The sequence below is a fragment of the Muscardinus avellanarius genome, assembly GCF_963383645.1.
Source record: "Muscardinus avellanarius genome assembly, chromosome: 11".
NCBI classification, from domain to species: Eukaryota; Metazoa; Chordata; class Mammalia; order Rodentia; family Gliridae; genus Muscardinus; species Muscardinus avellanarius.
The window spans coordinates 52,569,908-52,595,286 of NC_137797.1; the positions used below are offsets into that span (position 1 = coordinate 52,569,908).

Here is a 25,379-nt window from a genome sequence, read left to right on the forward strand (position 1 = left end):
CTTAAGAATAAATAATTTTTGGCTGTTACCTACTACAGGTTAATTTAAGCTACAGTTTATTTCAAGATTTTTAGGTAGTTTTCATCAAAACCACCTTTGGTACCAAAAGACATTTTATGAATTTTTTCAGTTGCTACTTATTTCTCTACTTGTCACTATAAACATGCCTTTAGAAGTTCTTTTATTTCTGAAAAAGTTCAGCTCTTGTTCTTTTTGAATCCACTATTATTCATTCGTATCCTAAAAAAATCTTCGAACCTTAAGCTAATTCACAAGGATGTATTTTCCCCCCTACTTTTCATAAGAGAAGAGTTTTCCTACACCACTACCTCATAGTTGAAGAGTCAAACTTCACTATGAGACAAAATTAATTTGCTTTTAATGTTGATGTATTAGGTACACTTCATATTAACAATTTATAGGCCATGGATATATTCAAATACATTCCACCAAATTCAAATGCAACTTAGTTGTCAGAGAGTACAAAGCCTTCAAGTAACTAAAAAAAATGATCCAAAAGAAAATTATAGCCTTAGCCAGGCATGGTGGTGCGCACTTGTAATCACAGTACCTAGTTTTCCGAAGACTACGGGCCATGTCAATAATGCTTTCTTTCTCTGGGAGTGGGACTTTTTATGTATAAGTACCTGGCCGAGAGGCAGGCAAGTGGGTTTTTTGGTCCCTGCTGCCCACCCTGGGATTCTAGGCCTCAGGACAAGATCAGACAGACAGATATATCTTGTTGCTGGCATTTGAAGACTTAACAGGAGAACTGCAGTTCGTGGACAGACTCAGCTACTTAGTGAGGCCCTTTGCACTCAGTGAGCCCCTTTTTTAAAATAAAAGAATAAAAAAATTGAGCCGGGGATGTAGTTCAGAGGTAGAATGCCTCTGGGTTTCATTCCCAGTACCACACAAAAAAAGTAAATAAATAAAATAAAAAATAAAAAAAATTATCCGCCTTAAAAAAAAAAAAAAATCCTAGCCAGGCGTGGTGGTGCAGGCTTATAATCCCAGCATTTGGGAGGCTGAGACTGGAGGATTGCGGTTCGTGGACAGCCTCAGCTACTTAGTGAGGCCCTCCGCAACTTAGTGAGACTCTGTTTCAAAGTAAAGAATAAAAAAATAGGGCAGGGGGTGTAGCTTGGAGGTAAGCCCCTGGGTTCCATCTCCAGACCCGAAAAAAAAAAATTTCTTCATTTCAAAGAACACTTACCAATTCAGTGACAAGAGGACGCACACTTCCTATGTAAGAAGCTAGCTGCCGTTGTTTTAAGGCATGGAGAGTATTTTCCCTGAAAGAAAAAAAAAAAAAAGACTAGTTTAAAAAGAGAAATTTAAATAGGCTCAATAAAACAAATTAAGTCAAAGAAAAAAGACTCTAAACCTAGAAAAATACAAAAACTCTTAATATGGAAGGCCAATTTAACTTAGGAGAACTAATGATATTGAACACATTTACATGTGTTTATGTCTTTCACCTATGTGCTTTTTTTTATGCAGTATCTTTGACCTCTTTACTGTATTATCTTTTATACTACTGAGTTGTAGTTCTTTGTGTGTACGTGTGTTACTTGCGATTGAACCCAGGGGCATTCTACCTCTGAGCTAATCCATAGTCATATTTTATTTTGAAATAGGAACTCACCCGGCTGAGTTGTAGTTCTTTATGAACTATATACTCTATATGTTTCTACCAGTCTGTGGCCTGCTCCCATTTATTTCCTTAATGACATCTTTTTTTTTTTTTTTTGTGGTACTGGGGTTCCTGGAAGCCCTTCTACCTCACTCCCAGACCTATTTTATATTTTATTTGGAAACAGGGTCTCTTAAACCATCAAGGCTGGCTTTGAACCTACGCAATCCTCCTGTCTCCGCCTCCCAAGCTCAGGGATTACAAGTGTGCGCCACCATGCCCGGCTTAATGACATCTTTTAAAGAAAAATTTTGCTGAGCGTGGTGGCGCATGCTTGTAATCCCAGCATTCGGGAGGCTAAGACCAGAAGATCATGGTTCACAGTTCGCAGACAGTCTCAGGTACTTAGCGAGGCCCTCCCCAAATGAGTGAAACCTTGTTTCAAAATAAAGAATAAAAAAAAAAAAAATAGGGCAGGGGGTGTAGTTCAGAGGTCAAATGCCCCTGGGTTCTAACCCGACCCACACACAAAAAAGAAATTCTATCCAAGCGTGGTGGTGCATACTTATAATCGCAGTACTTAGGGGGACTGAGACAGGTGGATCACAGGTTTCAGGCCAGCCTCAGAAATTAGTACACACTCAACAACTTAGGCCTTAGTAACTTAATGAGATCCTATTTCAAAATAAAAAGTGCAAGAGCCAGGCGTGGTGGCACACACTTGTAATCCCAGCACATGGGAGGCTGAGACTGGAGGATTGCGCAGGTTCAAAGCCAGCCTCAGCTACTTAGTGAGGCTCTCAGCAACTTAGTGAGACCCTGTTTCCAAATAAAAAATATAAAATAAGTCTGGGAGTGTAGCCCAGGGATAGAAAGCCCCTGGGTTCCATCCATAGTACCATAATAATAAATAAATAAATAAATAAAACGTGTGAGCTGGGCATAGTGGTGCACGCCTGTAATCCCAACATTCAAGAAGCTGAGATAGGAGGATCTGGGTTCGCAGACAGCCTCAGCTACTCAGTGAGGCCTTTGCAACTCAGTGAGATCCTATTTCAAAAAAGAATTAAAAAAAAAAAAAAATAGAGCTGGAAGTGTAGCTCGAAGGTAGAGTGCTCCTGGGTTCCATCCCCAGTACTGCAAAAAAAAAAAAAAAAAAGTGCTATTAATGGAGTTCTGAGGTAGAATGTGCCTGGGCTCAATCCCCAACACAATACACGCACACACAAAATAGCAGTAATAATAATGATGATGATAAGCCAGGTGTGGTGGCACACGCTTGTAATCCCAGCATTCGGGAGGCGAAGACTAGAGGATTGCGGGTTGTGGACAGCCTCAGCTACTTAGGCCCTTCACAACTCTGTGAGACCCTGTTTCAAGAGAAAGAATAGCCGGGTGTGGTGGCGCATGCTTGTAATCCCAGCGTTTGGGAGGCTGAGACAGGAGGATCGTGGTTTGCGGACAGCCTCAGCTACTTAGTGAGGCCCTCTGCAACTCAGTGAGACCCTGTTTCAAAATAAAGAATAAAGCTGGGCATGGGCGCATGCTTGTAATCCCCACGCTTGGGAGGCAGAGACAGGAGGATCGCGCAGGTTCAAAGCCAGCCACGCGCGCTGGCTTAGGAGACCCTGTTTCCAAATAAAAAATGTAAAAATAGGTCTGGGAGTGTAGTCCGGAGGTAGAAGGGCTTCCAGGAATCCCAGTACCACCAATAAATAAATAAATAAATAAATAAATAAATTAATTAATTAATTAATAAAATAAAATTTTAAAAAAAGGGCAGGGGATGTAGCTCGGAGGTCAAATGCCCCTGGTTTCCATCCCCAGTACTACAGAACAAACAAACAAACAAACAAACAAACAAAATCCAAAAAACAAAAACAAAAACAAAACAAAACCTAGGGCTATAGGGGTAGCTCAGATATAGAATACCTCCTGGGTTCAATCTCTAGTATCCACCTTCCCAAAAACACATAAAAGAAAAAGAAGTTTTTAATTGTTTTAAATTTATTAAATTAAACCCAGGGGCTTCCTACCTCTGGGCTATACTCCCAGACATGTTTTATACTTTATTTGGAAACAGGGTCTCACTAAGTTGCTGAGAGCCTCACTAAATAGCTGAGGCTGGCTTTGAACTTGTGTGATTTTCCTGTCTCAGCCTTCCAAGTACTGGGATTACAAGTGTGTGCCACCATGCCCGACTCTTATTCTTTATTTTAAAACAGGGTCTCACTGCATTGCAAAGGGCCTCACTAAGTAGCTGAGGCTCTCCATGAGGATAATGAACCATGATCCTCCTGTCTCAGCCTACCAATGCTGGGATTACAAGCATGCGCCACAACCCGGCTCCACCTCCTTATTTTTTAAAAGCCTACCTTTTACTTCCTTGGAGAGCCTTTCTCTGGCCACCTCTGACTTAAAATAATCAAGACTCAGTGTCATCCTCTATCTACTCCAATTTGTTTTTCCTCACTTTTAATTCTGAACTAAATATTTATTTAATGTTTAACTCTATTAAACAATTATAAATCCCATAACAGCATAACTCTATTTGAACCAAGTAAAAACTAAATAGTATTCAAAGATGAGTGAACAAAATAAGTTAAGTAAATTCAAGGATAAATACTTGGTGACTTACCAATATACTGATTTTGCATAAAACTCAATATTATCAGAAAAATCTCCAATTTCATCTTTAGCGATACTCTCTAACCAGTCAACTACCAGCTATGAAAACAAAGAAAAAAAATAAGATTAGTATAACTATAAAATCTGAGTGATTTACTTGTAGTGGTACTTCTACTCAGTTCAAGCAGTTTATGATTTCAAAATGATCAAGTTACAATTAAAAACTATTGTTTCGATAGAAAATTTTGTTCCTTTGCTAAGTATGTATTTATCATAAAAAGTAACAATAAAACAATAGTTTTTAATAGACTATCCTTGGAAATAGTAGGACTGTTATTTAAAAATTAAAGAGTAAGTTTCTAAATTCTTTTCAATAACAAATGAAAGAATATTCAGAAAGAGCTTTAAATTTAGAAAACTTTAATATTTTGTAGGTTACCTTTTTTCCATGTTTCTTTAAAAAAAGTTAAATATTCCATTCATACCTGACTTTGTCGGACGAGTGAGTCTCTCTGAAATAAGCCCTCCACAACTGTTTTTTCACTGGCATTAATGGCCTATTATAAAAATTATTTAAAGGAAAGAAAAGAAAATGCTCTAAGAATATTATTTCAACAGAAAGGCAAATGCCAATAAGAAGTGTATCTAATCATTCACACATAAAATTTTTACCATATAGTAAACCTATATTCACCTATATTCCTGTGGGATTTTTGATATCCTGAGGATTGAACCTAGGGCATGGCGTGTGCCAGGCAAGTGTTCTAGCACTGAGCTACACCCCCAATCCTATATATCCATCTTTGAAGAATATATAAATTAATTGTAAACTGCTAGCTAAAATTCAGTTGCTCTTATCCGATATTTTAGTTAATTATACTTGGAATTTAAAAATTATATTTCCCCAGAGATAGTTTTAGGGAAAAATAAGCAAAAATAAGATGAAAAAAATAACTGTAAGTAGTCATGTTACTTATTAAAAAATGAAGCCAGGCAAGGTGGCACATGCTTGTAATTCCAGTACTTGGGATATTAAGACAGGAGGATCACAGGTTTGCGAACAGCCTCTGCTATTTAGTGAGGCGTTCTGCAACTTAGTGAGACTCTGTTTCAAAAATTAAAAATAGGGCTGGAGGTACAGCTCGAAGGTAGAATGTCCCTAGGTCCAATATTCTCCAGTACCATAAAAAAAAAAAATACATTTAGCTGGGAATGGTGTGCTGCTTGTAATCCCAATACTCAGGAGGCTGAGACAAGAGGATTGCTGATTTGAAGCCAGTTTCAGCAACTTAGCGAAGCCCTCAGCAATGTGGTGCGACCCTATTTCAAAATTTAAAAAAATTAAATAGGGCTGGAGGTATCGGCCCTGCTTCAAAATAATAAGCAAAATAAGACTAGGGTGTAGCTCAAAGGTAGAATGCCCCAGGTTCAATCCTCAGTACTACACAAAGAGCATTTAAGCTGGGCGTAATAGTACACACACATGTAATCCCAGTACTTGGGAGGCTGAGATGGAAACTCCACAGCTTCAGCAACTTAGTGAGACACTCAACAATTTATTTATTTATTTATTTATTTATTTATTTATTTATTTATTTATTTGCGGGTCTGGGGATGGAACCCAGGGGCATTCGACATCCAAACTACATCCCCTGCCCTATTTTTTATTCTTTATTTTGAATACCAGGTCTCACTGAGTTGCAGATGGCCTCACTAAGTAGCTGAGGCTGTCTGCGAACCACGATCCTCGGGTCTCAGCCTCCCAAATGCCGGGATTATAAACGTGCGTCACCATGCCCGGCCTGACACTCAACAATTTATAGAAACCCTGTTTCAAAATTTAAAAAAAAACAAAGAGATGGGCGTGGTGGCGCACGCTTGTAATCCCAGTACTTGGGAGGCTGAGACAGGAGGATCACAGAGGTTCAAAGCCAGCCTCAGCTACTTAGGCTCTCAGCAACTTAGTAAGACCCTGTTTCCAAATAAAGTATAAAACAGGTTTGGGAGTACAGCCTGGAAGTAGAATAGCCCCTGGGTTCCACCCCCAGTACCACCAAATAAATAAATAAATAAATAATAAAAAAAATAAAAAAGTGCTGGGGATAAAGCTCAGAGGCAGACTACATCTTGAATTCAATCCCCAGTATTAAAAAAAAAAAAAAAAAGGGCATGGTGGCACACACCAGTAATTCCAGTATTGGAAGGCTGAGACAGGAGGATCACATGTTTGAGCACGGCCTTAGCAATGCAGTAAAACTTTCAGTAACCTAGTGACACCCTGTTTCCAAACCAAAGATAAAAATAAAAAATAAAAGCCAGGTGTGGTGGCGCACGCTTTCTAGTCCCAGCACTTGGGAGGCGAGACAGGAGGACTGCAGGTTCTCAGGCAGCCTCAGCTACTGAAGTGAGGCCCTCTGAAACTTAGTGAGACCCTGTTCAAAATAAAGAAAAGCCGGGCATGGTGTGCACGCTTGTAATCCCTGCACTTGGGAGGCTGAGACAGGAGGATCACGCAGGTTCAAAGCCAGCCTCGCTGGCTTAAAAGACCCTGTTTCCAAATAAAGTATAAAATAGGTCTGAGAGTGTAGCCTGGAGGTAGAAGGGTTCCAACCCCAATACCACGAATAAAATAAAATAAAATAAAAATTGAAAAAAAGAATAAAATATAGCTCAGAGTAAAATGCCCCTGGGCTCAATCCTCAATACCACAAAAAAGAAAAACAAAACAAAACAAAAAAACAGCCAGGGGTATAGCAAATAACATTTAGGCCTTTAAGAAAATAACATTTAGAAGCTGGGCGTGGTGGTGCATGCTTGTAATCCCAACATTCGGGAGGCTGAGACTGGAGGATTGGCTGAGACCGGAGGATTGTGGTTTGTGGATAGCCTCAGCTACTTAGTGAGGCCCTCTACAACTCAATGAGACCCGGTTTCAAAAAACTAGGGCAGGGGGTACAGCTCAGAGGTTGAATGCCCCTGAGTTCCATCCCCAGACCTGGAAGAAAGAAAGAAAGAAAGAAAGAAAGAAAGAAAGAAAGAAAGAAAGAAAGAAAGAAAGAAAGAAAGAGAAAATAACATTTAGGACCTTTGAAATCTTTTCACTTAAGCGATCGGAAATACAGTAAAAATATTTTAAAAAGTAGACTTATAGACATAGTTGAAATTACTTATAAAATATATATTTAAGACAGGTGTGATGGTGCATGCCTGTAATCCAGTAAATGGGAAGCTCAGACAGGAGGTTTGAAGCTGGCATTAGTAACTTAAACTCTGTTTCAAAGTAAAGAAATAAAGCTGGGTACTCAAGAGTACTCAAGAGGCTCAGCAACTTAGTGAGATACTGTTTCAAAATAAAAAATGTACAGTAATAAATAAAGCAAGTATATATAGAAGCTAAGAAAAAAAATTGGTTGCATTCAGTGCCTGTTCCGTATTTTAGTAAGTTAGAGAAAATCCTTGATCTACAGTGAAACAAATACATTCCTTTCAGGAACAAGAAAGAATGTCTGCTCTTACTGATATAACTCAACCTGAATGGATGCTCCTAATCAATGGAACGAGGCAAGTAAAAGAAATAAGAGGGATTATGATTAGGAAGGATTAAAGAAAACTCAAAAAAATCAAAATGAAAATTCTACTAGAGCTAGTACGAGAGTTGAGAAAGATAGCTACATAAGAGTTCTACACATGAATCAGTAAGTTTAGTAGTAATAATTAGAAAATATTTAGTAGTAATAACAAATGGAATCACAAAGAACTTTATAGAGTACAAGATCTATATAAAGTAAGCATCTGGCTAGACCTGGCATGGCACATCTATAATCCTGCACTTGGGAGGCTGAGACAGAAGGATTGCAGGTTGGGGGGCAGTGTGTGGTAACTTGAGATCTTGTTTCAAAATAAAAAATATAAAGAGCTGAGGGTGTAGCTCAGAGGTAGAATGCCTCTGGTTCAAGTCCGAGTACCATATACACATAACACTATACTACAAAAGATAATAAATACAAAAGGAAACCATGGGAGATGTGATCAGATAAAAACAGAACTCTTAAATAAAGTTGAAAGACAAGTAACAGAAGAATTAACATGTATAAGAGAAAAATTAACAGAAAAATAAGCAGAGGATATAAATACAAATTCACATAAGAAACAGAAATAAGCCAGGCACTGTGATGCATGCCTGAATTCCAGTCTTTAGGAGGCTGAGATAGGAGGATCACCAGTTTGAGGCTAAAGGTAACTTAAAAAGACTCGGTTTCAAAACAAAAAATAAAACGGGGCTGGGGTTGTACCTTGAAGGTAGAATGCCCCTGAGTTCAATCCCCAGTACCACAAAAATAAAATCTATACCAATGACATGCCATCTCACTAGTGACCATGGGTTTGCATATTAAAACAATGAGATCTTTTCCAAAGGTAAGTATCAAATGACTGCTAATATCCTATCAGAGCAAACATCTTATATATATATATATTGAGATTTTAAATTGGTATAAGTAGGCAACACTCTAATCTCAAACTTTGGCCTAACCATATTACTTTTAGAAATATAGGAAATACTTGCATATATACATAAGTATAAGGAATTTTCATGGCTTTATTGACTTCTACAACAAAAACACTGAACAACCTAAATATATTTCGAATATCTAGAAACATTATAGTATACTTATATTTTGATATACTGTGAAAAAGAAGGTAAATCTACGCAAATTGACATAATAATAAATTAATAAGCCAGGCATGGTGGTGCATGCCTATAATCCCAGTACCTGGGAGGCTAAAATGGGAAGATCACAGGTTTGTGGCCAGCCTCATTAATTCAAGACCCTGTCTCAAAATAAAAAAGTAAAATAGAGTTGAGGGGTATAGTTTGAAGGCAGAATGCCCCAGGGTTCAATTCCCAGTACTATATACACACACAAAATAAATAAATAATGATGCACAGAAAAATATCTGGAAAGACACATACCAAACTGTTACTTTGACTAGTCAGAGGGATATAAAAGAACTTTTACCTGTATTCCCTAATATAAAAAAAAAAAAAATTGACCATTTTATGATTGTATCTTTCATGTACTTGTGTGTGTGTGTGTGTGTGTGTGTGTGTGTGTGTGTGTGTGTTACTGGGAGTGGAACCCAGGGTCTTTTCTACCTCCAGGCTACACTCCAGGCTATACTCCCTGACCTATTTTATATTTTATTTGGAAACAGGGTCTCACTAAGTTGCTGAGAGCCTCACTAAGTAGCTGAGGCTGGCTTCGAACCTGTGTGCTCCTCCTGTCTCAGCCTCCCAAGCGCGGAATTACAAGCATGTACCACCATGCCCGGTGTACTTATAAAATTTTTAAAATGCAGAAATTCAAGATGAAGGGTTAAGAATCATATCTTATTACTAAAAAGCATTTTAATTTTTAAGCATTTCTAAAGAAAATACAAAACTCACAGTAATTGCAAACATATTTTCATCTTCTAATGAAGACTGTATCCTGTCTCTGAGGAAAAAAGAACAGAAAATGAAAAAGCCTTATTTTACATAAATGCACTCACCTTTTAAGCTACTGCATGTGCAAACCTGCATTCTATCTGTTGTAAACAATGAGTTTCCAATTAACTTAGTCCTCAAACTTTTCTTTGGTACTAACAATGAGACACGGGGGTATTTTACCCCAGAGCTACACCCACAGCCTTTTTTTTTTGTTCTGAAACGGGGTCTCCTTAGGTTGCTGAGTCTCTCTACATTGCTGAGTCTGTCCTCAAACCTGTGATCCTCCTATCTCAGCTCCCAAGAGCTGGGATTATACCTGGCTGGTCATCAAACTTTAAATACAAGATACTAATAAACGTCTGTTAAATCTGGTATTGACACCTGAACAAAACTGGCTTTTACTAAAAATATACACTGCAAAAAGTCTTTCATGTGTGCTAGCGTATACAGCTTTTTCAGAACAATATTTTCAGATGGCAAAAAACAAATGAGTAATGTCTTTTCAATATTTCCTCATTAACACGAGAAAGCAACAAATAACAACCCAAACCACCAAGCAGCTGAGAGATGGAAAACTGGTTTAACTTCCACTGCATGAAATCAACCTTCAGTTCTTTTTTTCCATTTATCCTTGCCTAAGAAAGGCTCTACTTTTACTGCTTATAAACATTTATACAGAGCCAGTTTTTGGTAGTTACCAGCTTTATAGCATGATAGCCCCTCTTCTTTTGTACTTCACACCTGACAAATAAGGTATTAGAAATGATAAGCCTCAAAACTGGTAAAACGTATCTCCAAGCCCACCCTTAACTTAATTTTCCTATTGCTTCTACTTTACATTTATTTCATTCGTGAGTTATATACAACTTTACCTATATAAAGAAGCTAGCAGCCTCCACGTCACCATCTCCTGCTGAAGAAGCCAGAGCATGCTGGCTGTTTTTGAAAACTTTTGTAGTCCAGGTGTTGCCCGACTCACTATTTTACTCAGTATATTCACCTGAATTAAAAACAGAAAAGGAAGGAGGTTTATTTTCTACAATTCTGAGTTATAACTAACTTTGTGCTCTTTATGAATACAGTGCTAAAAGGATATTATATGTAATATATACATATATTTTTTGTATTTGTGGGTCTGGGGATGGAACCCAGAGGCATTTGACCTCCGAGCTACACCCCCAGCCCTATTTTTTATTCTTTATTTTGAAACAGGGTCTAAGTTGCAGAGCCTCACTAAGTAGCTGAGGCTGTCCACAAACCGCGATCCTCCTGTCTCAGCCTCCCAAATGCTGGGATTACAAGCGTGCGCTACCATGCTTGGTTGTATACATATATTATAAATTTTTCTTATTCTGTGCATTTTTAATTGAATCTAATATAACATTCCTACTAGAAATGACCCTAATTTGGAACAAGGTGTGTTTATCTGAGTATACCCATAAAAGTTTAACATACTTTAGGCTTCAGGGTCAATAATAGCAGTGATGGGTTTGATTGTTTGCTTTCTTATTGTTGAATATGAAAAGTTCTTTGTATATTTTGGATTTTCTTTTTTGAAGCAGCAGATTCCTTCTGTTCCCCCAAGGAAATCTTACATGGATTCTTATTATGTAAAGAGCAGAGGTGCTCTGGCCAATTCCCCACCACTCCTGCCACCACATCCCTGGTGACTGCGTGTTCTTCTCCCTCTCCCTCTTGTACTGGGGACTGAACTCAGGGCCTCACATCCTGAGGTACCTCCCCAGTCCTTATTTATTTTATTTTGAGACTGTCTCACTAAATTGCCCAGGAGGGCCTCCAGTTTGTGACCCTCCTGCCTTACCTGGAATAATATCAGCTCCCAAGTAGCTGGGATTACAGTCATGCACTACTGCAGCTTACTCTTTAAAACATTTTAAATATAGTATGGAAATTAGCAGGTTAATATTGTTGACTAAAACTAAAAAATAGTGACAACTGACCAGTGATGGAATAACATAAGCTTACCTGACTACCACAGATATTTTCATACTCTTCCACAAGATCAAAAACTGTAGTTGAAGAGTGCTTCAAAAAAGACTGCAGGAAATCAGAAAACATACTCATGGATGCTAAAATATATTAAAGAGAAAAGGAACAAAGAATAGTTAACAAAGAAAAGTGACATACTTTAGGTAATTCTGAAAACAAAAACATAGCTACAAGTCTTTTTTAAAATGCTGTATTAAAAAACAATTTTTTTTTCTTACTATGCTAGGAACCCAATCCAGGGCCTTGCATATACTAAGCACTCTACCACTGAGCAACATTCCCAGCCCTGAAAATAGGATAATTGGTAAAATATACATGATAAACTCCCTATTCTACTTCCTGGACCCTGGCAACCATTGTTATACTTTGTACCTATATGTCTGACTACTCTAAGTACCTCATTTAAGTGGAAGTACACAGTATTTATCTTTTTGTGACTGGGTTATTGCACTTAGCGTGTCCTCAAGGTTCATCCATGTACATATGTTAGAGTGGTGGCACACATTTGTAATCATAGTACTTGGGAGGCTGAGACAAAAGGATCACAAGTTCCGGGTCAGCCTCAGCAACTTGTGAGGCCCTCCGCAACTTAGACCCTGTTTCAAAATAAAGAATAAAATTAGGGCTAGGGTTATAGCTTGGAGGTAGAATGCCCCTAAGGTTCAATATCCATAAAAAGAATATCCTAGCCTGGCGTGGTGGCGCATGCTTGTAATCCCAGCATTCGGGAGGCTGAGACAGAAGGATCCAGATTCGCGGACAGCCTCAGCTAGTCAGTGAGGCCTTTACAACTCAGTGAGATCCCGTTTCAAAATAAAGAATAAAATAAAAAGGGCTGTGGGCATAGCCCGGAGGTAGAATGCTCCTGCGTCCTGAGTACCGCCCCCTCCCCCAAATCCTTCTGTCTGGCTGAATAATATTCCATTTTATGTACACACCACATTTTATTTTATTTTTTTGTGTGTGTGGTACTGGGGGTGGAACCCAGAGGCTTTCTACCTCTAGGCTATACTCCCAGACCTATTTTCTATTTTATTTGGAAACAGGGTCTCACTAAGTTGCTGAGAGCCTCACTAAGTAGTTGAGGCTGGCTTCGAAACTGTGCAATCCTTCTGTCTCAGCCTCCCAAGCGCACCACCATGCCTGGCTACACACCACATTTTATTCTCCATTCATCCATCAATGGATGTTAGGGTTGCTCCCACCTTTTGGCTACTATGAAGAATACCACTATAGTATGGGTATACAATCATCTCTTTGAGACCCCACTTACAATTCTCGGTATACCTAGATGGAACTGGTGGAATATATGGTAATTCTACTTCTAATTTTTTGAGGCACTGCCATTCCACATGGCTACACCATCTTATATTCATACCAACAGTACCAAGGGTATCAATTTCTCCAACCTTGTCAATAGTTGCTATTTTCTGCTTTACATTTCTCTAATGAGTATAATGAAGAAGAGTAGATTTTCATGAGTTTACTGCCCACATGTATATTTTCTTTGGAGAAATGTCTATTAAGTCCTTCGCTTTTTTTTTTTAATGATACTTGGGGAAGGAACCCAGGTCCTCACACATGCTAATAAAAGTGATCTGAGCTACATCATGACACATCCTTTATATCTTTATTTTATTATTATTATTATTATTATTATTATTATTATTATTATCATTTATTTATTTATTTATTTATTTTGGTGGTACTGGGGTTCCTGGAAGCCCTTCTACCTCCGGGCTACACTCCCAGACCTATTTTTACTTGGAAACAGGGTCTCCTAAGCCAGCGTGCGTGGCTGGCTTCGAACCTGCGCGATCCTCCTGTCTCTGCCTCCCAAGCGTGGGGATTACAAGCGTGCACCACCACGCCCGGCTCTTTATATCTTTAAACAGAGTTTAAGTTGCCCAGACTACCCTTGAAATTGAGATCCTCCTGCCTCAGCCTCCTAAGTAGCTGGGATCCTAAGTAGCTGGGATTACAGGTATATACCACTGTGCCTGGCTCCTTGTCAATTTTTTTTTAACTGAGTTGATGTTTTGTTATTGAGTTATAGGAGTTAATACTTTGGATAAAAAATCATTATCAGATACAGAATTTTCAAATGTTTTCTTCCATTTCATCAACTGCTTTTCACTATATATATATATATATATATATATATATATATATATATATTTTTTTTTTTTTTTTTTTTTTTTTTTTTGGTGGTATGGGGTACCTGGAAATCCTTTTACCTTTGGGCTACACTCCCAGACCTATTTTATATTTTATTTGGAAATAGGGTCTCTTAAGCCAGCAAGGCTGACTTCGAACCTGCACAATCCTCCTGTCTCTGCCTCCCAAGCATGGGGATTACAAGCGTGCACCACCACACTCAACGGCTTTTCACTATATTGATCTTTTTTTTTGCGGTATTAGGGATGGAACCAGGGGCATTCTACCTCCAAGCTATACCCCAGCCCTACTTTTTATTTTTTTTGAAACAGGGTATCCCTGAGTTGCAGAGGGAATTACTAAATAGTAGTTGAGGCTGTCTTCAAACTGATCCTCCTGTCTTGGCCTCCCAAATGCTAGGATTACAAGTATGCGCCTGGCTTGATTCTATCTTTTGATGCACAAAAGCTTAACTTTTTTTGGTACTGGGGAGTTGAACCCAGGGGCATTCTACCTCCAAGTTACACCCCCAGCCTTTCTTATTTTTTATTTTGAAACAGGATCTCAAAATGTTGCTGAGGCTGTCCTCAAACCTTGCAATCCTTCTCTCAGTCTTCCAAGTAATGGAACTACAGGTGTGTACTACCATACTTGGTAAAAGTTTAAAATTTTCATGTAGTCCAGTTTATTTAATTTTTTCTTTTGTTATCGATAAGTCCTTTAAGATTCCAAAGATGAAGCCAAACATAGTGGTGCATGTTTGTAATCCCATTACTTAGGAGGCTGAGACAGGAAGATCGAAGGTTCACGGTCAGCCACAGCTACTTATAGTGAGTCCCTCTGCAACTTGGTGAGACCCTGTTTCTAAATAAAGAATAAAAAAATAGGGCTGGGGTGTAGCTCGGAGGTAGAATGCCCATGGGGTCAATCCCCAGTTCCGCCAAAATAAAAAAAATCCCAAAGATGTACTAGTTATTAGCTTTTCTGTATTATCAACATCAGTATGAAAATCAGTACATAGTTCAAAGTTTAGAACATCTGAATTACATTTTAAGCAAATTAGAGCCAGGTGTGGTATGCCACACTTATAATCCTAGTACTTGGGAGGCTAAGAGAGAAGATTACAGTTTTATGGCCAGCCTCAGGACCTCTGCAACTTAGTGAGACCCTGTTTCAAAATAAAGAATAAAAAACAGGGCTGGGATGTAGCTCAAAGGTAGAATGCCCCTGGGTTCCATCCCAAGGACTGCAAAAAAAAAAAAAAAAAAAGCAAACCTTAACAAAGTAACTGAAAGTCATACTTGATACTAGTATGTTCTATACAGGGTAAAAATTAATTCACTACCACAATACTTGATGTCTTAACTTTAAAATAGAATTCTTATATTTTATACATTAAGTACAAAGTATTTTTGAATCATTTTAATATCTGAGTACATATTATTGCAAATACTATTAAGAAAGTAGTGGCCGGGCATGGTGGCGCACACTTGTAATCCCAGCATTTGGGAGGCGGAGACAAGAGGATTGTGCAGGTTTGAAGCCAGCCTCAGCTACTTAGTGAGGCCCTTTGCATATCAATGAGACCCTGTTTCAAAATAAAGAATAAAAAATAGGGCTGGGGGTGTTGCGTGGAGGTAGAATGGCCCTGGGTTCCATCCCCAGTACTGCAAAAAATAAATAAGTAAATAAATAAATAAAATTAAAAACAAAAAGAAAGTAGTGGTTACCACAGTACAAAGATCATAGCCTAGTTTCAAATCCTGGTGCCATCATTTCCCAGTCAGCCAATCTTAAACAAGCTAATTAATCTGTCTGAGCATTTCTTTTCCTCTAAGGCAAGAATGAAGCAGGGTGTGGTGGCACATGCTTGTAATCCTGATACTTGGGAGGCTGAGACAGGAGGATATTAGAGGTTCAAGGACAGCCTCAGTAACTTAATGAGACCCTTTGCAACCTGTTTAAAAAAAAAAATCGGGTTGGGGGTACAGATCAGAGGTAGAATGCCCTTGGGTTCAATCCCTAGTACCATAAAAATAAAAAAATTAAAAAAGTGGGAATGATTACTGCAACTCTTTAATGGACTACAGAAAGTAGCATGGTCAAGTATTATGTGAATTAGTGCTTGTACAGTGCTAAGCTCATTGACTAGCACTCTTCTGTGTTAGCTTAGGATGCTCAAATGATGAAGAACCTGTCATAAGCCAGGTGTGGTGGCGCACGCTTGTAATCCCAGCATTTGGAGGCTGAGACTGGAGGATCGTGGTTTGCAGGCAGTCTCAGCTACTTAGTGAGACCCTCTTTCAAAATAAAGAATCAAAACCAGGGCTGGGGGTGTAGCTCAGAGGTCAAATGCCCCCAGGTTCCATCCCCAGACCCACAAAACAAAAAAAAAAACCACAAAAAAAAACCCCTGTCATAATGCTATTAGACAGAGGGAAGACTATGCAAGTCAAGAGAGGCCTTACAATAAACTAACCCTTGCCAATACCTTTATCCTGATTTCTAGTCTCTGGAATTTTGAAAAAAATAATATTTTAAGCCACTTCCCCCCCAAAAGAAAAAAATATGCATTATAATAATGTGAACATTATTTAGGAGCCGGGTGTGGTGGTGCACGCTTGTAATCCCAGCTTTGGGAGGCTGAGACAGGAGGCTCTCAGTTCACGGACAGCCTCAGCTACTTAGTGAGGCCCTTTGCAACTCAGTAAGACCCTGTTTCAAAATAAAGAATAAAAAATAGGGCTGGGGGTATAGCTCAGATGCAGAATGGCCCTAGGTTCTACCCCTAGTACTGCAAAAAACAAAACAAAACATAACAAAATAATGTTTAGGAATAGGAGGAGATAGCTCCCTTAATCTTTGTAAACTAAAAAGCTACATTGTCGAAAAGCTCAAAGGTATCTTACCAGCTTCTCCAGGATCATCTTCCCTTAACATAACAGCACTGAGATTTACATCTTCGGTTACATTGTGGGGATCCACATTTGTAAAGAGCCCTAAACGCTGGGATGAGAACGCAGCTGCCCAGTTACTGTCATCCAGATTAGTTACCTAAAAAATACAGAAACACGATGGAGTTATTGCTGTAAGAGCATCTTAATATTTTAATATGAATAAGGCCTAAAAAACTTCCTACATTTATGTTTTTTTCATTTTAAAAAGAGCTGAGCCAGGCATGCTAGAGCACGCCTCTCATCCAAGTACCTGAGAGGCTGAGACAAGAGGATTGCAGGTTTGAGGCCAGTCTTTCAGCAACCTAGTTTGGAGGTAGAATCTCTAGTACCACATGCACACAAAAATAATTACTCTGTATATGTGTCAGATGTGTTAATAGTATTGTGCTTCTATTAAATATCCTTATTATGCCTTAGAGATGTGAATATAAGTGTTTTTGGATAAAATTGTAAAATATCTGAGCATTCTAACGTAATGTAGTGAAAATTAATGTGGCTATTGATGAATAAAATTAGCCATCTGTAAGCCAGGTGAGGTGGCGCACACTTGTAATCCCAGGACTTGGGAGGCTGAGAAAGGAGGATTGAGGTTCGTGGCCATCCTCAGCTACTTAGTGAGGCCCTTTGCAACTCAGTGAAACCCTGTTTCAAAATAAAGAATAAAAAATAGGGATGGGGATGTAGCTCGGAGGTTGAACACCCCTGGGTTCCATTTCCAGTACTGGAAAAAAAAAAGATTAGATAAGGCTACTGGTGACTAATGACAGTTTACTTTCTTCTGAGTACTTACCATCATTAGTAAAAGGATCAAACTGAATAAATCCTAAACAGCAATGATATTTTGCTTTCAGAAAAATACATTCACCACAATCAAATCTTGATAGTAGAGCCTGGCATGGTGGTGCATGCCTATAATCCCAGTACTTGATGGCCAGGCATGGTGGTGCATGCTTGCAATCTCAGCGCTTGGGAGGCTGAGACAGGAGGATCACACAGGTTCAAAGCCAGCCTCAGTTACTTAGCGAGGCTTCTCAGCAACTTAGTGAGACCCTGTTTCCAAATAAATTATAAAATTAGGGCTGGGGGTGTAGCCTGGAGGTAGAATCCCTCTGGGTTCCATCCCCAGTACTGCAAAACAAAAAAAATCCCAGTACTTAAGAGGCTGAGATAGGCGGATCACAGGTTCAAGGCAAGCCTCAGCAACTTAATGCGACCTTAAGCAACTTTGCCAAACCCTGATTCAACATAAAAAATAAAAAGAGCTGGGATACCTGAGTGTGGTGGTGCACACGTGTAATACCAGTACTTGGGAAGCTAAGACAGAAGGATTGTAAGTTCGAGGACAGCCTCAGCAACTTAGTGAGACAACAACCTAGTGAAACTTTGCTTTTTTGTGTGTGGTACTGGGTATGAAACCCAGGGGCACTCTATCTCCAAGCAACACTCCCAGTCCTACTTTTTATTCTTTATAAATGGCTTGAAACCCTGTTTCTAAATACAAAATAAAAATGGCTCGGAAATGTACCTTGGAGGTACAATGTCTCTGGGTTCCATCCCAGTAAAACAAAAAAAAATTTTTTTTGGGTAGTAGACATGCAGTACAAATTCCAACAAATAATTATACTTACTCTGACAACCAATATCCAATACTACCTCTCATGGCTGACATTAAAACTGGCAAAATAAATTAGAAAAAATACCTTTGGCTATAAAGTTTTCAAGCATTTTATAACAATCAATAATACACATTTTCTCTGACTTTAACAAAGCAACAATTTTACTATTAACCTTGGCGTTCTGAAGCAGTAGTTAATAAAAGCCATTTTCTTTTGCTTAAACCCAAAAGTAGACAATTCACTCATGGTTTTTTTTTGTTGTTGTTTTTTTTTTTGTTTTTGTTTTTTTTTTTTGGTGGTACTGGGGTTCCTGGAAGCCCTTCTACCTCCGGGCTACACTCCCAGACCTATTTTATACTTTTATTTGGAAACAGGGTCTCTTAAGCCAGCACAGCTGGCTCTAAACCAGCGCGATCCTCCTGTCTCTGCCTCCCAAGTGCAGGGATTACAAGCATGCGCCACCATGCCCGGCTCACTCATGTTTTTAAGTAAAACAATATAACGTGTAAAAAAAAGTTTTCTAAGCAGAGTAAGTTTTACTTTAACATTATGAAAATCCACAAGACTATTATAAGTTTCTTTTCCTCCCATTTTTGGGGGCTGGGAGAACAAATCCAGGGCCTTGTATGTATGTTAAGCACACACTTCCACTGAGCTACATTTCCAGCCCCAAGATTATAATTTGTGTATGTGTGTGTATGTGTATGTGGTAGTGGGGATGGAACCTAGGGTAATTCTACCTACAAACTACACCCCCATCCCATTTTTTATTCTTTATTTTGAAACAGGGTCTCACTGAGTTGCAAAGGGTGGCACTAAGTAGCTGAGGCTGTCCGCGAACCCAGATCCTCCTGTCTCAGCCTCCTGAATGCTGGGATTACAAGCGTGCACCACCACGCTTGGCTCCAAGATTATAATTTAAAAAAAAAGAAAAAAAATTTTTGATACTGGTGATTGAGCATAGGGTTCATTCAACCTCTGAGTGAAACCCAACTTTTTTTTTTTTAACCTTAAAACAAGAGCCTAAGTTGCTGAAGCTGGCCTGGAATGTGATTCTCCTGTATTAGCCTCCCATGTACTAGGATTACAGGAGCGAGCCACCATATCAGGCTAACTTTATAATAAATTTCACATACCTTAGAGTTACTTTTATGATAAATATGACTTCAAATTTCAGTAAAAGGTTTTTAAACCAATTATAAAAAGGAGAACCTTTTTTTTTTTTTTTTCGTACTGGGGATTAAACTTTGGGGCATTTTATCTCCAAACTATAGACCTAGCCCTTTTTAGTTTTTATCTTAAAACAAGGTCTTGCTAAGTTATCACATGTTGTTGGCCTTGAACCTGTAATTTTCTTGCCTCAGCCTCTCAAATGTTAGGATTACAGGCATGTGCCACCATGCCCAGGTTAAAAAGGAAGAAGTGTTTAACTAGTACTGGGGATTGAACCCAGGAGTGCTCTACCACTGAGCTACATTCCAGCCTTTTCTTTTTTAAGGCAGTACTAGGGGTGGAACCCAGGAGTATTCTACCTCCAACCTATACCCCCAGCCCTATTTTTTATTGTTTGTTTTGAAACAAGGTCTCACTAAATTGCAGAGGGCCTCACTAAGTAGCTGAGGCTGTCCACAAACTGTAATCCTCCTGTCTCAGCCTCCCAAATACTGGGATTACAAGTATGCAACACTGTGTCCAGCTCCCAGCCCTTGTAATTTTGAGACAGGGTATCACTAAATTACCAAACTGGCCTGGAATTTGTAATCCTTCTGTCTCAGCCTATATTGAATAGCTGGGATTACAGTCAGATACCACCATACATAGCTAGCCCTAATTTTATACATACCATAGACAGATTTCCCAAGAACCCTGAAGACTGTGCAAGCCGGGGAGACCTCCCTCCTGTTCCAAGAATGCAAGAAATATCTGGATGCCTTAGTAAGCTTCTGTTCTGTGGAGTAACTAAAAAAGGATAGTAAAAAGAACCCATGTTGCATGAACGATGATCATCAAAACAAGAAAACAAACAATGAAAAATAAGTTTCCAGTTTAAATTAGATTCTAACCAAATAAATACTTTAAATGTTAATTATTTCCATGATATGAAGATTTGACTATTTTTCCAAATTTGAATTTTTAAAACTAATGACCTAGTCAGGTGTGGTAGCACACACACTTATAATCCCAGTACTTGGGAGACTGGCACAGGAGGATCGAAGTTAACAGCCAGCCTCAGCTACTTAGTGAGGTCTTCTGCAACTTAGTGAGACCTTGTTTCAAAATAAAGAATAAAAAGGGGGCATAGCTTGGAGGTAGAATGACCCTGGGTTCTATCCCCCAGTACCACAAAAAACAAAACAAAACAAAACTAATGACCTTATCAGGAAAAATTTTACTGCTACAATAAAGATGCTTTCCATATACTGGAACTAAGCAGCTAAATACTAGTCAATGACTCCTTCATATTTCTTATTTTATAAGGCATAAGGAGGCAATAGAGTATACTGGGCTTGTGCTGTAGAGTAACCAGACTACTGTTTGAATCCTATTGGAACTTATTATCTGTATTCTCTAAATATCATTTCCCATTTGGTAAAATAGAGATCATGATGTCTATGTCAGAGTTACTGTGTATTTATGTAAGGTACCTTTACAAGTGTTTTATCATGATACGTGCCTTGGTCATGATAAGAATTCAACAAATAATTATAATCATTACTTGTACTTACTTATTAACCAAATATTTATTTTGTGAACAATTAATGCTAGTTGCTATTTTAACTACTATTATTAAGTGCTTTAAAAGTAAAAAAAAAAAAAAAAAAAAAAAATCTTACAAGGCTGTCGAAATGAGCTGGGAGTTCGAGGGATAATCTGATTTCTTGGTGTAGTATTACCAAAATTGTCATCTTGGGAGGCCCGGACTTTAAAGAGTTAAGAAAAGTCTTCCATTTAAAAAAGAGATAAAGTTAGAATTAACCATGGTTTTATTATATAAAATATACAAATATACCTTTTTTTTTTTTTTTTTTGGTGGTACTGGGGTTCCTGGAAACCCTTCTACCTCCGGGTTACACTCCCAGATTTATCGAACCTGTGCGATCCTCCTCTCCGCCTCCCAAACATGGGGACTATAAGCGTGTGCCACCACGCCCAGCACAAATACACTTTTTAAGACTAAGGCTTTTTGGCTATCATCTTTTCTATGCAAAGAGTAACTAACTAGCCAGGCCCATTGGCTCATGCTTATAATCCCTGTACTTGAGAGGCTGAGACAGGCTTTTGTCAATGGTCAGCTGATAAACCAATCAGATTGTCTACTTTCTTTTTTCATAGTCCAACTGGTCTCACTCCACAAAAACCATTCTTGGACTTTTGGGTTTATCAAATAAGAAAATTTCAAGCCAGTCATGGTGTCACATGCTTGTAATCCCAGCACGTGGGAGGCTGAGACAGAAGGATTGTGGTTTGTGGACAGCCTCAGCTACTACTTAGTGAGGCCCTTTGCAACTCAATGAGACCCTGTTTCAAAAAAAAAAAAAAAAAATAGGGTTGGGTTGTCTCTTAGAGGTAGAATGCCCCTGGGTTCATTCCCAGTACTGGGGAAAAAAAAAAAAAAAAAAAAAAAAAAAAAAAAAACCACAAGTATTATGGGAAACTCACAGAGAGATGCCTACTATTTATTAGACCAATTAAGGGTAGGGAAAGGAAGTAGCCTTATTATGTATTAACCACAATTTCAGAAAAGAAAGGATATTAAAAAGTTAGGACACAGGCTCAGGGTGAAGAAGACCTCAAATAAAACAAAATTAGGCCGGGTGTGGTGGCGCACACTTGTAATCCCAGCATTCAGGAGGCTGAGACCGGAGGATTGCAGTTCAGAGACAGCCTCAGCTACTTAGTGAGGCCCTTTGCAACTCAGTGAGACCCGGTTTCAAAATAAAGAATATAAAATAGGGCAGGGGGTGTAGCTCGGAGGTCGAATGCCCCTGGGTTCCATCCCCAGACCCGCAAAAATAAATAAATAAAAATAAATAAATTAATAAAATGAGCTTTATGGAAATTTAAGTTTCTAAAATTTGGTCTCATTTTTTTAAAAAGGCAAATTCCACCACAGCTCTGTTAACATCATTTGAAAACGACTCTTTAGCCAGAAATGGTGGCTCAACGCTTATAATCCCAATACTTGGGAGGCTGAGACATCAGGTGCGCGCAGCAAGCCTCAGCAACTTAAGCCCTCTGAAATTTAGTGAGAGCTTGTTTCAAAATAAATAATAAAAAACAGGGCTGGGGGTGTAGGTCAGAGGTAGAATGTCCCTGGGTTCAATGCCCAGTATGATAAAACAACAACAACAACAACAACAAAAACGCCTCTTTTATACGGTGCTAAAGGAGAGAAGCATAAGAATGCAACTGGGTACGGCCACACACGTCTGTAATCCTAGTACTTGGAATACTGAAACAGGATGATTGCAGATTTCAGGCCAGCCGCAGCAATTTAGCAAAATCTTCAGCAATTTAGCAGGCCCTATTTCAAAATAAAAAAGGGCTGGGGGATTTGCTCAGAGGTAGAATGCCCTCGAGTTCACCCCCTACTGCCAAAAACAAAACAAAAACAAGAAGAGTAATTCTTCTGCCGTCTAAATTCTGATGCCAGTCTCAGACCCAAGAGTTCTTGGAAAGATTTCACATTTTTTTTAAAAAAGAAAATTTAATCTCAGCAGAAGCTAACCACAGTAGGATAGCAGTAAAACAGAACATCCTTGTTTTCAGGAAAACACATCTTAATCTCACTGAGAGCATTAAACTCATCAAATAAAATGTCTGAGAGCACAAAACTAATTTCTATAGTATATTATCGCCAATATTTTATACTTCCTGTAAAAAATAAAATTCTACAACACTGACTCAAAACATGCTACAATTTGTATAATAATTCTTAAAATGCAAAGGATACTTAAGACTCTCTTTTGTGCACTTTGCTTCTTGGCAGTTCGTGTCACTTCTGCCTCCCGGATCACAGGGGATGACATATCTCCAAAGCCGCTCCTAAAATAGTATAATTAAGTTCTTTTAATGTAGCATTTGCAAAGACTGAGTCAGCTCAAGGTAAAGGTCATTCCAATGGCCAAGTCTTAGATGTTTTTGTCAAGAATGCCTTCTCAGATACAAATCCTGTTTATTCCTCAAAGTCTTACCGACACAAAGACTTTTCTAGCATTCACAATGTTATTTTGTCCTAAGGAATTATTTCAACATTTGGAATCCATATTATACTACTGTTTTAAATAACTGCTTCATGAAGGTAAATCTTCTTTCCCCTGTTGGACTGAGGAGTTCCTTAACTGCAGAAATCTCTCTCCCTCCTTTCTCCCTTTTCAGTACTGGGAACTGAACTCAGGGACTTTGCACATGTTAAACAAGTACTCTACCATTGAGCTGCATCCCCAGTCCTTTTTATTTTGAGACAGGACTAGTTAAGTTGCCTAGCTGTAATGGAGCTTGCCTAGGCCTTCGGAGTAGCTGGGACTACAGGTCTGGGTCACTAACCTGCCGGCTTCAATGTTGGGGTATTAATAATGCACTATTACCATTCAGAAAATAATTATAAAGTTACCTCCTTTGAAAGGTTTTCCTGATACCTCCGTGGCAGGGAGACTTAACAGCTTGTTCTTTCCCCGCAGTGCTATACAAAGCACTTACACTGCTTGGTTGTCTGTCTACTCCACTACACGATATTTTTCCTAGGTCAAAGACCCTGAATAAATCACCTTTATTGAAGGCTACTTGTATAATCAAGTCATAGGAGACACTCAACTGTACGATGCTGACAATTTTAATCACAAAGTCTGGGCTCAGATCCCAGTACGTCACTGACTGGCACTGTGATCTCAGGAGGTCGCTTAGCATTCCGAATGCCCGGCCACCACCGACCCCGCCCATCTCAGAAGCTTACAGTGTTGTTGCGTAAAAGCGCCGAATAGATCGCAGGGTAGAGGTGGGAAGGAACGGGATGGTCCTTATCTGTATCCCTCCCCCATTCGGCCAAGCAGCCTTTCCTCATCAGTGGCCAAAACACCTGGTCTGGGAAAGGAGTCCTGTGCACAGCCCGCCGGGACCTCCTCGGCTTCCTTTGGAAGTCTGTTTTCACTTATTTGGCTTCGCCAACTAGAAAGAGGGACAAGACTTTGGGCCGGGCTGTCACCACCAGGACTGACCTGTCCATGGCTACAGGCTTTTCCACCTAGAATCTTGCAAGCTTGACTCCAGCCTGGATGCCGCGTTTCAGCCTTCCCGCTCTCCGGAAGCAAACCCTTCGACCCGGAAGCACGCCCTCGTTAAGTCAACCCCAGAGAAAAGGAGAGGAAGAAACTATGTTCCGACCTGGCGCATGCGTCACTTCCGCCTACAGCCGCAGACTCAGTGAGCGCAGGCGCGGAATCCTGCCTGTGAGGGGCGTGGCGTGGCGGGAGGGGCGGGGCCTGGAGGACTAGGGCGGGGCTTGTCCGGCTTAACCCCTGAGGCGGCACAGGCACTTTACCTAACCCCCATCTACTAGCGTGGTGCAGACCTCTGAGCGATGCAGACCTTGAGGTGCCCTACTAGGGAGCATGAAGCATATTAGTGTGAAAAAACGTTGGAGTCATTTCCTGATAATTTTCGTTAGAAAGAGACTAGACTTGGAATATAGATATGTGAGATCTTACCCACACCTTGAGGACTCCTCCTCACCTCTTTGTTTGAATGGTGGTGTAACGCCAATGTACAGTTTTTGAAATTGTTTTCCATAATTGCTATTTGTCCTTGGCCTGGCATTTTCCCATTATTGAGAAAACATCACCAGTCTTAAAAAATCTAAAAGCGGTAGTGCAGGGGCAAGATCTGAAAAT

The 25,379-nt window shown here is 39.3% G+C and overlaps 1 protein-coding gene across 1 annotated transcript in view; it reads right to left on the minus strand.

Annotated features, from left to right (window-relative positions):
* Positions 1 to 21,520, minus strand: part of NUP107 (nucleoporin 107) — a gene marked incomplete at its 3' end in the record, with an annotated part of 41,873 nt that extends 20,353 nt beyond the window's left edge. Inside the window, exons 1-9 of the mRNA XM_080705151.1 lie at positions 21,327 to 21,520; positions 20,336 to 20,479; positions 16,829 to 16,973; positions 11,739 to 11,842; positions 10,625 to 10,752; positions 9,711 to 9,759; positions 4,750 to 4,821; positions 4,275 to 4,363; positions 1,217 to 1,295 (exon numbers count right to left, since the gene is read on the minus strand). Coding sequence (XP_080561277.1) covers positions 1,217 to 1,295; positions 4,275 to 4,363; positions 4,750 to 4,821; positions 9,711 to 9,759; positions 10,625 to 10,752; positions 11,739 to 11,842; positions 16,829 to 16,973; positions 20,336 to 20,479; positions 21,327 to 21,398 — 882 coding nt within the window. The 5' untranslated portion in view covers positions 21,399 to 21,520. The remainder of the gene's footprint in view (positions 1 to 1,216; positions 1,296 to 4,274; positions 4,364 to 4,749; positions 4,822 to 9,710; positions 9,760 to 10,624; positions 10,753 to 11,738; positions 11,843 to 16,828; positions 16,974 to 20,335; positions 20,480 to 21,326) is intronic.
* Between the last annotated feature and the right edge of the window lie 3,859 nt (positions 21,521 to 25,379).